This window comes from Molossus molossus, unplaced genomic scaffold (assembly GCF_014108415.1).
Source record: "Molossus molossus isolate mMolMol1 unplaced genomic scaffold, mMolMol1.p scaffold_m16_p_20, whole genome shotgun sequence".
Taxonomy (NCBI): Eukaryota; Metazoa; Chordata; class Mammalia; order Chiroptera; family Molossidae; genus Molossus; species Molossus molossus.
Window position 1 is genome coordinate 33,966,561 of NW_023425356.1, and position 12,528 is coordinate 33,979,088.

At 53.3% G+C, this 12,528-nt stretch overlaps 1 protein-coding gene across 1 annotated transcript in view; it reads right to left on the reverse strand.

Annotated features, from left to right (window-relative positions):
* PLXNA2 (plexin A2) overlaps positions 1-12,528 on the reverse strand; it is a 205,189-nt gene that overhangs the window by 98,173 nt on the left and 94,488 nt on the right. The window contains exon 4 of the mRNA XM_036272998.1: positions 11,827-11,961. Within this exon, the coding sequence (XP_036128891.1) occupies positions 11,827-11,961 (135 nt within the window). The remainder of the gene's footprint in view (positions 1-11,826; positions 11,962-12,528) is intronic.

Here is a 12,528-nt window from a genome sequence, read left to right on the forward strand (position 1 = left end):
CCGAGACAGGCAAGGTCTCTGCCACCAACAGATGCTGCTGAAATGACTGACTGAATGAGTGAGTGAAACAGTACACTGTCTCTCTTTCCCTCTTTCTATGAACCTGAGATGGGAGAGGTTTTCATGCAGTCAGAGAGGAGACTGTCCTGAGGGGAAGTGGACTGGCCTGAGCACAAAGGGACTTGGCAGTGGGCTCTGCCCATCCCTGGCAACTTTTCTCTTGACTGTGCTGCTTAGATCCACGGCCTGTCCAGGGGTTCTGCTGGTGGGCTGCCAGGGGAGGAGAAACACTGGGCACCGTGTGCACGCTTGTGTTCCCCCAAGTTCTCTGTGGCAGCAGCAGGAGCCTGGGGGCCTGGAGCCCTGGCTCTCTGGGCTGAGGCTCCTTTCATGTCGGTGAGGTAGGTGGGTTGAGTCTACCTGAAGGCTGCGGGCCTGGGTGCTATGGATATTGCATGAGGATCGATGCCTCTCAATCCTTGTCTTCAGCTCCAGCAATAACAAAATCTGGGGAATATGTCCTGAATAAGCTGAACTCTTCTATGCCTCCATGCTTCCCTTCGCTGGAGAAACGCTTCATTCCACTTGGTGAAATTAATTTTTTTTCACGATGCACCTAAAACACCTCCTCCGGGAAGCCTTCCTTGACTCACTGGCTCTGTTGGGGGGGCACCCTCCATACATTCCCAGCGTTCTGCATACTGCATTGTAATTCACTGTGGACTTATCTGTTTTCCTTTTGCATGTGTGACTTTGTGAGGACAAGCTCTGTGCACCCAATAGGTCCTCGAAGTTTCTTTGATGAATTACTCGGTGGTTCAGTGGTTAAGTAGACATTGTTCTGGGCTCTGTCTAATTTTCCCTCTCCACTCTTCCTTCTGCCTGACTCTCGTCTCTGCCCATCTCCCTCTTCTCATCATTAAACATTACTTGTGGGACAGAGGCTGAACCCAGACTGTTTGCTAAGCCATCGACTGCTGAGGACCCTCCACTTGGTGCAAATTTCAACCCCCAACCTGTTTGCAGAGGTGGGGAGTGGGAATAGCTGGGAGGGGGAGTGAGGGAGGTTACTCCAGGCTGCATGGCAGAGGCTCAGGGAATTTAACTGTGCAGCGTGCAGACTATGCAGTGGAGACTGTGGCTGGGATGCTGGGTCCCTGAGCTGGTGGGTGACAAAAGGGTCCTAGGGCCAAGCTGAAAAAATACAGCCAAGTGAGGCCCCGAAAACAGAAAACAGAGCAAGCCCGGGAAAAAGGAGTGCGGACCTGCTTCCCCATGAGCACAGCCCTGTCCTGTGGTAGGACGCAGCCCCGTTAGTGCCGACACCCCACACAGGAGAGCTTACCCCATCCCATTCGTCCCCACACCCCTGCTCTCAGAAGCGCCCGAGCACGGGACCAGGGGACCCTCCGATGCTGTGCACACAGCCACTGTTTGAAACCTCCTTGGCTAGAGAGAATGCCCCAAGCGGCTGCAGGGCATTCAAATACATTTTGTGGATGGGGACACCGAGGCTCCAGTTGGCCTTACGTCAGAGGCATTGGTGAACCTGATGATTAACCGAAGGCAGAGCTGGAACTTACCACTCCCTGCACTCTCCCACCTCTGCCAGCTTCTCCCTCCCTCCGTCCCTCCCAGCTCCCTGGCAACTCAAAGCTGGATTCTACATTTCACCCCTAGGTCCAGCCTCAGAGAAACCGCCTCTGACAGGCAGCGCGCGTGAGGAAAGGCTCCCAGTGTGCCTGTGAGCAGCACAGTTTGGTCACTTCTGGCCCCGGCGCGCAGAGGCCCTTCTCTGGAGAAGGTGGCCGATGGCCGGCTTCCCCCACAGGAACCTGTGTTCATGGACCCTCTCCTGGATAAAAGGCCTGGGCCAGTGTGTGACAAAGCCTGATGCCCACCCAACTCCACCCTCTCCGGGGGAGACCGGGTAGTACTCAGAACTTGCCCCCTTCTTTCTGGGGTTCGCTGACTTCCCCTTTGCTTCCTCCCCCTTCCCTGATGCCCGCTTCTTCTCTTGGCACCTCTGAAGCTGTGTCCTCACGTCACAGCAACTGTCCTAGTCATCAGCGGATGGAAATAACTTTTCACGACAGCTCCTCTGATGTTACCATCTTTTGTGTGGATCAAAACAACAGAACGAATCAGACTCTCGGCGTCTGATTGAAGCTTAATTGGAAATCCAAAGTGGCACTAAATGTTATGGTCTAAATAAAACACATTCGATTACGGAAACTCAACACAGGGAGCACGAGGGAACGCTCTGGAGCTAGGAAGTAGGCGGCAGAGTTCTGGGGTGTCTCCATGGGGACCCCGCATTTGGCTGCACAAGTAAGACTCAAGATGGCAAACACAGAAGCTTTGTGGTCTAAGAGGCCTGGTTGGGCTGGTCTCTGAGCAGTCTGCCTGGTTCGCATTTGGAGCTGCTCCCAAGAGGCTGAATCGGGGCTTGGGGGCAATGCTTCTCGTGTGTATCTGCTCTCCCTGCAAAGGTGTTCCTTTTCCAGACAGGCAGAGCTGTGCATAGGAGTAGAGGGTGTGCTGAGAAGTCACCTCATCCCCACTGTGGTCCCTGAATGGGTCTCCTGGGGGTGGGGGCAGGGCAGGCAGGGCAGGGGCTTTGCAGCCACAAAGGTGGCAGCCTGCACCTCGACCCTGGCTCTGCATCCTAGGAGTTGTACGAATGGCCTGCTCGGGGCACCCAACCTTGCTCAGCCTTCATCGTGTGTCAAATGAGGGCAGCAATACTTGTCTTTCAAGGTTGCTGGAAGGAGTCGAGATGATGCTTGCGAGGTGCATGGCCCGCTACACAGGGTAGACGGCAGCAGTAACGTTGACACCACACTGTCCCTCCCTCTGCTCTGACCACCCGAGACAATTCCTGTGGGTGTCCACGTAAGGCCCAGGGCAGTGCTCACTATCCTTGATGGTTTTTTTTTTTTACAATAAAACAGTGCACTGCAGTCTCCGTGGGGGTGTCAAGTGAGGAGTTGTGTCTGCTGGCCTCCTAGAGCACCGAGTGCCACCTCTGACCCCTTTGTGGAGCCTGGTGGAGGTGCCTTCTTCACTCACGTGGCCGCCAGGAGGCGTCATCTTCAGAAGCCAAAGGTGGCTTTGGCTTTGCAAGGGTGGGGTGGAGTCCTAGCCCTGCTTTTTGCCAGCTTGGTGGCCCAGGGCAAATTACTTAGGCAGATTGCATTTCAGAACCCTTATCTGTGAAAAAGGCCGGGACCATACCACTTACCTCACAGGATGGTTATATTCACTGAGGTCATATCTGTAAACTAAAGTAACAGAAAAACCTGACCTCCATGTTCCTGAGCTGATTTCCACACCTCTCGAGGCAGAGCTGAGGGGCAGGGCAGGGTGCTTATGTATCTTTCTGAGGTGTGGCCACACGCAGAGCAGGACTTGCAGGACGTGGCCTGGTGATTATGCATGGGGGTACAGCCGTAAAAATATAATTACCGCGACTAACACTTATTAAGCGGGCGCTACGTGCCAGGTACTTTCTAAGTGCTTTTTATGTAATCATTCAATTAACTTAATCCTCAAGCAGATCTCATACTTATGCCCATTTTGCAAATGAGGAAACCAGAGCACAGAGAGGTCAAGCAACTTGCCCAAGGTCACACACCAGTAAGTAGCAGGGTCAGGACTTGAACCTAGGCAGGCAGGCCGTCTCGAGGCCCTGCTCTTCATGGGGTCAGAAAACCGCCCCTCATGGATCACTGTCTGCTTCTTTACAGTCTAGCTTGGTAGAGCCCACTGCCCTTCTCAACGCTCACTTCTTCCCCCTTAGGTCTGTCCTCAACTGTCAAGTAAAGGGCTGCTTTTCAAGGGACCATCTCGGAGGCTGTGCCAGCTCTGGGTTGCTGGTCAGAGAGAGGGTGAGTCCTCTGACTGAGTGACTCCAAGGAGGAGCGACAAAGAGAGGTCTGTCGCTGGCTGGTGCGAGCTACGTCAGTCATTGAGTGCATGGTTACCTCTGCTCCAGGAGTGCTGACTTCATATTGTCACTTATTTGTACCCCAATCTCCCCACCTGAACGTCACCTCCCGGAAGGCAGGGATGCTATACACAGAAGCACACTTACCAGGGTGGTGTCCGCATTGAAATAGAGCAGAAAGAAATCAGAAGGTCCCTGTCTTCAGGGCAGCCCAATTTATAAAATCTTGGCTGGAATATTGCTTAGAAAGACTGCCCTAGCTACATCTGCATATGCAAATGACTTAGGTGGCCGTAGCTCTATGCATTATACATGGTCGACACTTAAGGGTCTTTTGAATGAATGAGTCGGCCTATGCAAATGATATGCAAATATTTCCCTATTTTAATTTGACCCTTGGGAACACCTTCAGGGACTCTCTAGGGCTCGGGTTGTTTTAATTTGTGTTTAACCAGTTTTCTTTCTGTTCTGTCCTGAGTGAAGCCGTTGTGGAGTTGGGAAAAGAATGCTGGGCTGGACCAGGTTAATTAGGGTTAATTCTGGTTCTTCTGGTAACTCAGAGGATGGCCCAGGCAAGTGCCTCCCCTCTCTGGGCATCTGCTTCCTTATCTTTAAAATAAGTGGGGGGAGGGAGGGCAAAAGTAAAGTAATTGTGGGACTGGGGTTCCTTCTGGTATTGAGGCTGCACGACTTCCCATCGCTGGGTCATGGGAACCTCATCCTGGGCAGCCAGCGTGGTGGTGTTCGGCAATGCCTGCCTAGAAAGAGAAATCGAAGCCCTTGCCAGGGGTTCGAGCGCCTCCGGCCCCCCTGCCCATATAGAGAAATGAGGATTTTGGCAGCAGTTCTTTCAGCCTGGGCATTGTGTTCAATCATTTCTTTCCAAACCAAAAGATTTTAAAATCAGAAGCTGGAGTTTCTCTCTTAAATACAAGCCAAGCATCTGATTAATGGGGTGGGTTTGCATTTCCTTTCCTTGGTGTGAAAATATTTATCAAAAATGCGCCAATGAGGATATTAATCGCCAAGGAATCAGCTCTGTGTCAGCTTCTTTGAAACAGAGGGAAAGTCAAAACCCAGGCTGGAGGTGGTGGCTGCGCCCTGCGCCCCCTCCCCCCGGAGCGGGTCACTCTGCCTCTGGGAGAGGCCCTGAGATGCGCACTCAGCTCCTGGCCCACACTGGGGGCCGCGTCCTTAACCAGAAACACATGTGCATCAAAGGCTTGGATTGAAAGTGACACATTTGAAAACAAAAGTGCAGCAGAAATTCGCTTATCCTCACTTTCCTAATCCGCAAACTCTGTAATTCTCCCCAAAGTCCCTCAGGCTCCACTCCAGCCCCTGCCTCCTCGGATTCCCTCCTCCCCGGGCTCAGCCGGGCCTCCCAGCCCAGGCGGCAGGCCGGGCTCCAGTTACCTCGACTTCCACCGCCTTGTAAAAATACACCTTGGCACGCTCGGCCTGCGCCCTGGGAAGCCTTATCGCCCGGACTAAACAAATGTGCACAATCAAAATAATTGTCTGAGATGTCAAAATAAATGGTCAGGGGACATCTGGAAGCACGGGGCAGACTGTTTCTTTCCCTCTTCCAGGTCTTTGTGTGCCCGTAGGGTCTGACAATTCAGTGGCTTTGGCCACAGGTAGGGGGCTTACTGTTACTCTTGTATCACAATAGGCACTTTGAAAATGCTTCTTCATTTTGGCCCTTCGTCCAGGTTTATAGTGGACGGATCCTTCCCCCAAATTAGCTCTCTTGTGAAGCGGGCTGGAGACGGCTGGGGTGACATTCTGGAGGGCCTGGTGTGTCCTTCCTGCCCTGCACTGGGTCTTCACCCAATGCATGGCACTGGGGGGGTCTGTCCTGTACTTGAGACCTTCAGATAAGGGGGGGGGGGCGTCACAATCTTTTTTGTTTCTAATAACACCAAGTCGAAGTCCTTTGTGCCCCTACTCTGTTAAATGACTTCAAGTGGGTGGTTAAAGAGTCAGTCTCCCGTAATCCATGAGAGGAAGTTTCCTATAATCCACTGCCCGGGGTGCCCAGGGAGGACGACCAAGGGGGACCACCTTGTGAATGGGCCGATGCAATACCGCCCAGGAGGGCTGATGCCCTGGGCCCCCTGACCCTGAGAGACAGGAAACCACGCATTTGTCTCCCCTGGGCCTTGTTTCCCACAGTGAGCTCCTGGGCCCCCCCGCATCAGCATCGTCTGGGGGCCTGACTGGAGAGAGGTAGAGGCAGGTGGGAAAGAGACCATGTGACTTCTAAGGCCAAGTCCTGGGAAAGGCGATCGAGTTCTCCCTTACTGTCGCACCCTGAGCACTGCGTCTGCCGTAGATGCTGCGCTCCAGGAGGCTGATAGCTCGAGGCCACCAGGCCAGGAGGAAGTCCAGGACACGAGGAGCCTCGTCTAGGCCGGTCCACAGTCCCAGCTGACATCACCTTTTCGTTCCCAGCTGTCCCTCACGTGAGAAGAGGAGCTTCCGGGTACTTCCAGTCCCTACTCATTAAGTCCCCCCACGCCATTCAAGGAGTAGAGAAGGAAAAAAGCTCTTTTGGGGGCACCTCGTCTGAATTCCTGACTCACACAGTTTGTGAGTTTAATAACTAGTTGTTTGACGCCCCTAAATTTTGAAGTGGCTGGTTATGTAGCAATAAACGCCCAGAGTAGTGTGCCCACCACAGGCAAATCCCAGGGCTCTCAGAACCGGGACCTGCCCCACTGCTTGGGGAATGAGCGGCAGGCGAGCTTTTGCAATGAGCTGGCGACTTGGTTTACTTACTCGAAGAGGCCAGAAGTGAAAATCCCCGTGGACAGCCCCCTTCCAGCCAAGTATCCACGCATGTAGTACACGGTGCCCTTGCAGTGTGGGGATGACCAGGGCTCAGGGCCCCCTCCCTTCTCCCCACAGATGCAATACTGGCCTCTGGGGCTGCCTCTGCACACAGCAAGGGGAGTGGGACTGTTTAGTCTGCTGGGCACATTCCTGAATTTTTAAAATAAATAGCAGATTATGAGGGACTCAGCCTGACGCTGTCATTCAGCCAGGCCAGAGGCTTTGGAGGCATCGCTGGGGAGGGAGCCGCAGGACTGGCAGGAGACTGGGAAATCTGTCCCAGCCCGCATTTAAGTGGTGATGCTTCTGGCCCTCTCTGGGATCCCAGGGAACGTCTAATACTGTTACTACCAACAACAACGATAATGATAATAATCACCACCACTGTTTGAAGGCACTGACTATGTATCAGGCACAGGGCTCGGTCATTGGTGTGTGTTATCTCAATCCTCACGATAGTTGCCATCAATAGGCCCATTATACAGATGAAGAAACTGAGGTGCAGTGAAGAGAAATAACTTTCTCAAAGCCACACACCTAGTAAGTGGGTGAGTGAAGGGTGGTCTGACTCCCATGCTCCAGCTCTTCACCACTGTGCTATAGCACCTCTCCAGGCCTTGAAATAGACAGCAGCACCCCATGTCCCGCCCCACCCCCCCATCCCACCCCCAGCCTTTCCGCTGTTCCCAAGGCCCTTCCCAGCCTGCACACAGCCGTTCTCCACCGCGACTCCCTTTTTCCATTTCACCCTTCGCTGGATCATTTTATGCCTCTATTCCCTCTGCTAATTCAAACTAATTAAAGTATAAAATAGAATAATTGCTTCCATCCCCATACTCTCTTTCGATCCCCCGAAGTACAGAGTTAGATTCCCTTTCCGGGAGTGGCCAGCCTGAGAGGCTGGTGGAAGCTAAGCTATCAGGTTTCTTTCATCTTGTCCCTTGGTTGTGCACTTGGCTCGCAGCCCGATTTCCCTGGACTTGCTGTCTGACGTCCAGTAGACGCTGAAGATACGGGAGTGACTTGCATTCCCTCCCACAACGTCTGTCCATTTGCGGCCGAAGCTGGGTGGCCTTCCCAGGGAACGGCCGGCATCCTGTCGGTGGAGAGCCTGGGCAAATAACAGGCGTGGGATTTGGTTCCGAAATTCCCCCCCTGGGACCGGCTGGCCTTCGATCTATTAACAGTACATTAACTCAACTTGTTAGGCAGTGGCACTAACGACCCCACACTTCTGATTAGTCCTATTCCATTTCTTAATTACATTTAATTAACATATACATATCCACACGGAGAGAATGAATGAGCTGTACTGAATTGTTCTGGCTCTGTGGGGAGATGGGAACCTCTACAGGCAGAACTTGAGACCCGAGACTTGGTTCTACTCTCCTAGGGTGTCATGAATACAATGGGGCGCCATGTCTGGGGTGGGGCAGGGGGACAGAGAGAGAAGCACTAGGGACACGGTGAAGACAGGAGAATAGGCTGCCCAGAGATTTATTATAAAGCCAAGCGATGGGAAGGCCCGTTCCCGTGATGTCTCGCAAGTTTTTAGGTCTTTCAGAGAACTCTTAAGTCCCGCCCAGATGCGCTTATCCAGGACCAGCCAGCGTCTCTGGCTCCCTGCTGCGTTCACCCTTCGCAGAAGACGGTCATGTGACTACGCCTGGCCTCGGAAACTCGGAAGCCTGTCTACTGTGCTTCTGGTGGTGTCTTCTGGGAGGGGCCTCCCAGTGCCAAGACCTTAGCCAACCCTCTCTAAGATCTGAGACTGGAGAGTTGGATTTATTGTCTCCATCCTTACAAGGGAGGAAACGAAGTCCCTGCGAAGTTGATGGTTCAGGTCACCCAGCTTGTTAGAGTGGGGCCAGGACTAGAACAAAGGCCTCCTGGGTGCGCCACCTGCCACTGCACGTCCTTCTATCACACTCATCGCCCCTCCCCTCCTGAGCCCTGGCTGGTTTGGCTCAGCGGTTAGAGCGTCGGCCCACGGACCAAAGAGTCGCAGGTTCGATTCTGGCCAAGGGCACGTACCTCTGTTGAGGTTTGGTCCTTGGCCCTGGTCGGGGTCCGTGCAGGAGGCAACCGGTGGATCTGGCTCTCTCCCTCCCCCTCTGTCTGAAAATAAATGGAAAAATATTCTCGGGTGAGGATTAAAAAAAAAAAAAGAAAGTCTGAGAGCTGGAAGGGGCCCTGTAAAATCTCCGCCTCGACAACTGTGTGGCGCTGGAGGCGGTGTGAACCCAATTCCCAGTTGTTGTCTGCGCTGAGCCCCATGGTGACCCGTGAGCCACAGCGAGGTGAACTGGACTGGTGAGGCCGCCCCGCTGTGCAACGTTGAGGCAGGATCCAAATCGAAGCTTCAGCCCTCAGAGACAACCCATACCTGCTGCCAGTCCCGTCCTCTACAAGGGAGGGGACTGAGCTCTGGGAGGGCCATCCTGCCGGTTACAGCCAAAGCTGGACTAGAACCCAAGCCGTCCAACTGCATTTTCCTTGGTGGTTGAGTTGACATCCATGAGAGAGGTCCGAGCTGTCTGTGAACACTCTGTGCTCATAGCTGCTGGGACTCAGACAGATGGGCCCCCTGAGCTGTTCTTGGCCCTCATCGCTGGCCCCACCCTGGTGAAATCACCTGGCTACCTATTTCTACATGACGGACAGCTCTCCAGATGACAGGCCTCAGACCTCCACCACAAGTCCCCCGCAGACTGCCTGCTGCTCATGGCTCCCCTGGAATAGGTCCCCTCAGAGACAGCCCCCGGCATTCCACCCAAACTTTCTACATCTGCTCAGCGTGACTGGCTGCCACGGCGCCCCTCTGCCCGCCGCAGACTGAACCAAGAGTTGGCAGCTGAGGCAGAGGGAGAGGACATGTAGAAATAGGTGACACGGACATGGGTGAGTCAGGGCTGAGGCTCTCAGAGGTGACACCAGATACGGTCTCAGGAGGTCCTGATATCCCTTAAAGGCCACTCATCAGCCTCTGTCCCTGGTCTACGCCTCTCCTTTGGCCACATTTCGAATGCAATTTCAGAAAGCATCCCACGGGAGAAAAAGAGATGCAGCCCCCCAATGTGTTCCTTGGAACCCTCTCGGCTCCACTGAGGTCTCACGGGTCACTTCTGTCTCCTGTTTCTGCTTTTGCATTTCCCTGGGCTCACAGAACCCAAGAACATGCTTTCACCCAGGGTTACCTGCCCGGTCCTTACTCTTACATAATGTCTTTTAAAAATATCATGTGCAGTGTGGGTCTATATGGTCCCTCAGACCATCTTTTTATCCACCCATCCAGGCTGCTGTCTCCCCGTCCATCCTTCTATCTGTATGAGTTCTTACAGAAGTGTCTTGAATGGTGTTCACCAAACGTTAACATGATGTTCTATTTTGGGTAGTAGGTTTGGGGACTTGCTATTATCTTGTTTTCCATATGTATTGTTTAAATTCGTATAGTGAGCATCTACCCGTTCTTTCTCATTTAAGAAGTAACCTTGTGTCTATAAGAAAAAAATAGGAAGAAAAGGCAGAGTATTTATAGTCTTAAATCTGATGGCACAGATTTCTGCGTATGTGTCTCTCCCTCGTTAGACTGTAAGCAACTTCAGGGTAGCGACCAAGTCCCACTCATTTTGATGTTTTCCCAGTACACTGCTCCCAACAAATACATTCCCAGTGACGGGGATGTTTTAGGGCTCACCAACTGTTTTATTGGAACGCTAAGTCAGTGTTTACTTCCAAGACTGTCTTCCCCTCTGGAAGTCAGGCAAAGCCTCCTCCAGCTCCACCAGGTTCCCATCTGGACCTGTTTATGCCTCAATTGCTGGGGCCACATGAAGGGAGGTAAGGAGACAGGTGGGTTCAAGAGGATCTGGATGCAATTTGCATGTGATTAGCATATGATTTGTGTCATCTAGTCTCCAGAATGAATTTTCAAGTTAGAGCTGCATCACTGCGTCTACATGCTGCCCTGTGCCCACTTCCGCTTCCTCCTTCCCTCCAGTCATCCATCACTCCCGGAGCCAGACTTCTTACTTCAGAAAGAAAGGAGGGAATGAAGACTCTGGGTGACACTGATCAAGGACATCTAGGATCTTGGCAGAGTCTTCTGAGAGTGACATCCGAGCTGGGAGGCACCCCGTGAACGCTTGCCGGACCTCCCGCCCAGCACCCTTGTCCAGCCTAAGTCACTGTACTCAGCACCTAGGCAGAGTCACAGTCCTCTCTCCATCTCTGGCTTCTATCTTGCTCACCGTGTTCAGGTCAATGTCAAGACCACCACTTCGGTGAACAACTGCAGAACCACTTGCTGGACGCGTGGGAAAAACAGCCTTTCCTGAGGTCTTTGCTTTCTGCATCTCCCTTGATTGGGATAATTCCCCGTCTTCCCTGCTTCTTTTGCCCCTCACCCTGGCTCTCCCTGTATCCGCCTCCTCTCTGCTCACACATATTCAGAGCAAATACAGTCTGGGGAAATCACACACCATCCAGAGGCTGGGGAACCTGGTCAGTGGTTGCCCAGCAGGGGGTAGAAGTCGGTTTCCCAGGGCTCCCAGCTCTGCAGGCAGAGCCTGTGTTTGAGAGCTGGCCAGCTTCTACCCTGCCACAGTCTAAGAGACAGGCCAAGATTTTATCTCCTGCGGAGGAGGCCCTCTCTTGGGTCTATCTCTCCTAGGACTGGGCCCAGCCTGGAGGCCGGGATTATTTACACCTCTTTGGCTCCCTCAAGCAGCAGACTCCGTGGGACCAGGAGCAGTAAATCTACCTCCTAATCACGCCAAGCTGCTCTGCGCAGTCTGGCCCGTTCTTGCGGGGCTGTTCATCACGCGCCGAGACAGGGATGTGGTCTAGAGAGGAGCTGCGGGAAGGGGCTGGCCCCGGGGCCTCTCTCTGGCTCCCAGCAAGTCCTCCGTGGACTCTGCCTCTCCCAGGCCCCTGAGCAGCAAGCCCAGAGGTCTCCTTTGTCAGACGCGACAGCTTCTGAGTGAAGGTCACAGGTTATCAGCTCTCCTGGGCTCCAGGAAGGAGGGGCAGGCACTTACCTGTCTCTCTGACATGACGTATAGGTAGCGCTGATCGATGGAGAAGGCCATGTCCCGGAGGATGGGGCTCCCATCTTTGAGCACGGAGACCATCTCATACTGGACCCCGCCGTGGGGGGGACCATCAGCTCGGATCTGCAATAGAAACAGGAGCATCCTCAGCATCCGTACTCAGCAGCCTCCTGTGGGTGACAGGCCTCAGCCTAGAACAGGTAGCTTCATAGAAGATGATCACCCAGCCCACCACCAACTGCCACCCTGAACCAGGCCAGGCTGCAGGGAAAGCTGAGGTGCCCCTTAGCTCAAATAGGCCAGTTCCACTCTGAAGAGTCCTTCCCCAAGTGGTCTGAGTGTGCTGAGTCTAATGGTGGGTTCATTTGTGTGTGTGTGAAGCCCTGAGGTGTGATTCTGAATATCTCCATGTGGTCATTCTTGTGTGTGTCTGCATATCATCATAGCACAGTGTGACGGGTGTGTGGCTTGTGGACACTTATTTGTGTGCGGTGTGATAGAGTCAACATCTGCACAGGGTTTGTGTCTCAGGCAAGTAAGGGAGAAGAGGGTGGGCGGTCACACAAACCATCAAAAAGCTGGTCATCAAGAGAGCGAAATTTTCAGATCTCAGGAAGGTCTTTCTGCCCCCAAACATATCCCCTGAATGTCTGCAGACGCACTCGGGAGATCTGGTAAGCCAGGAGTCCC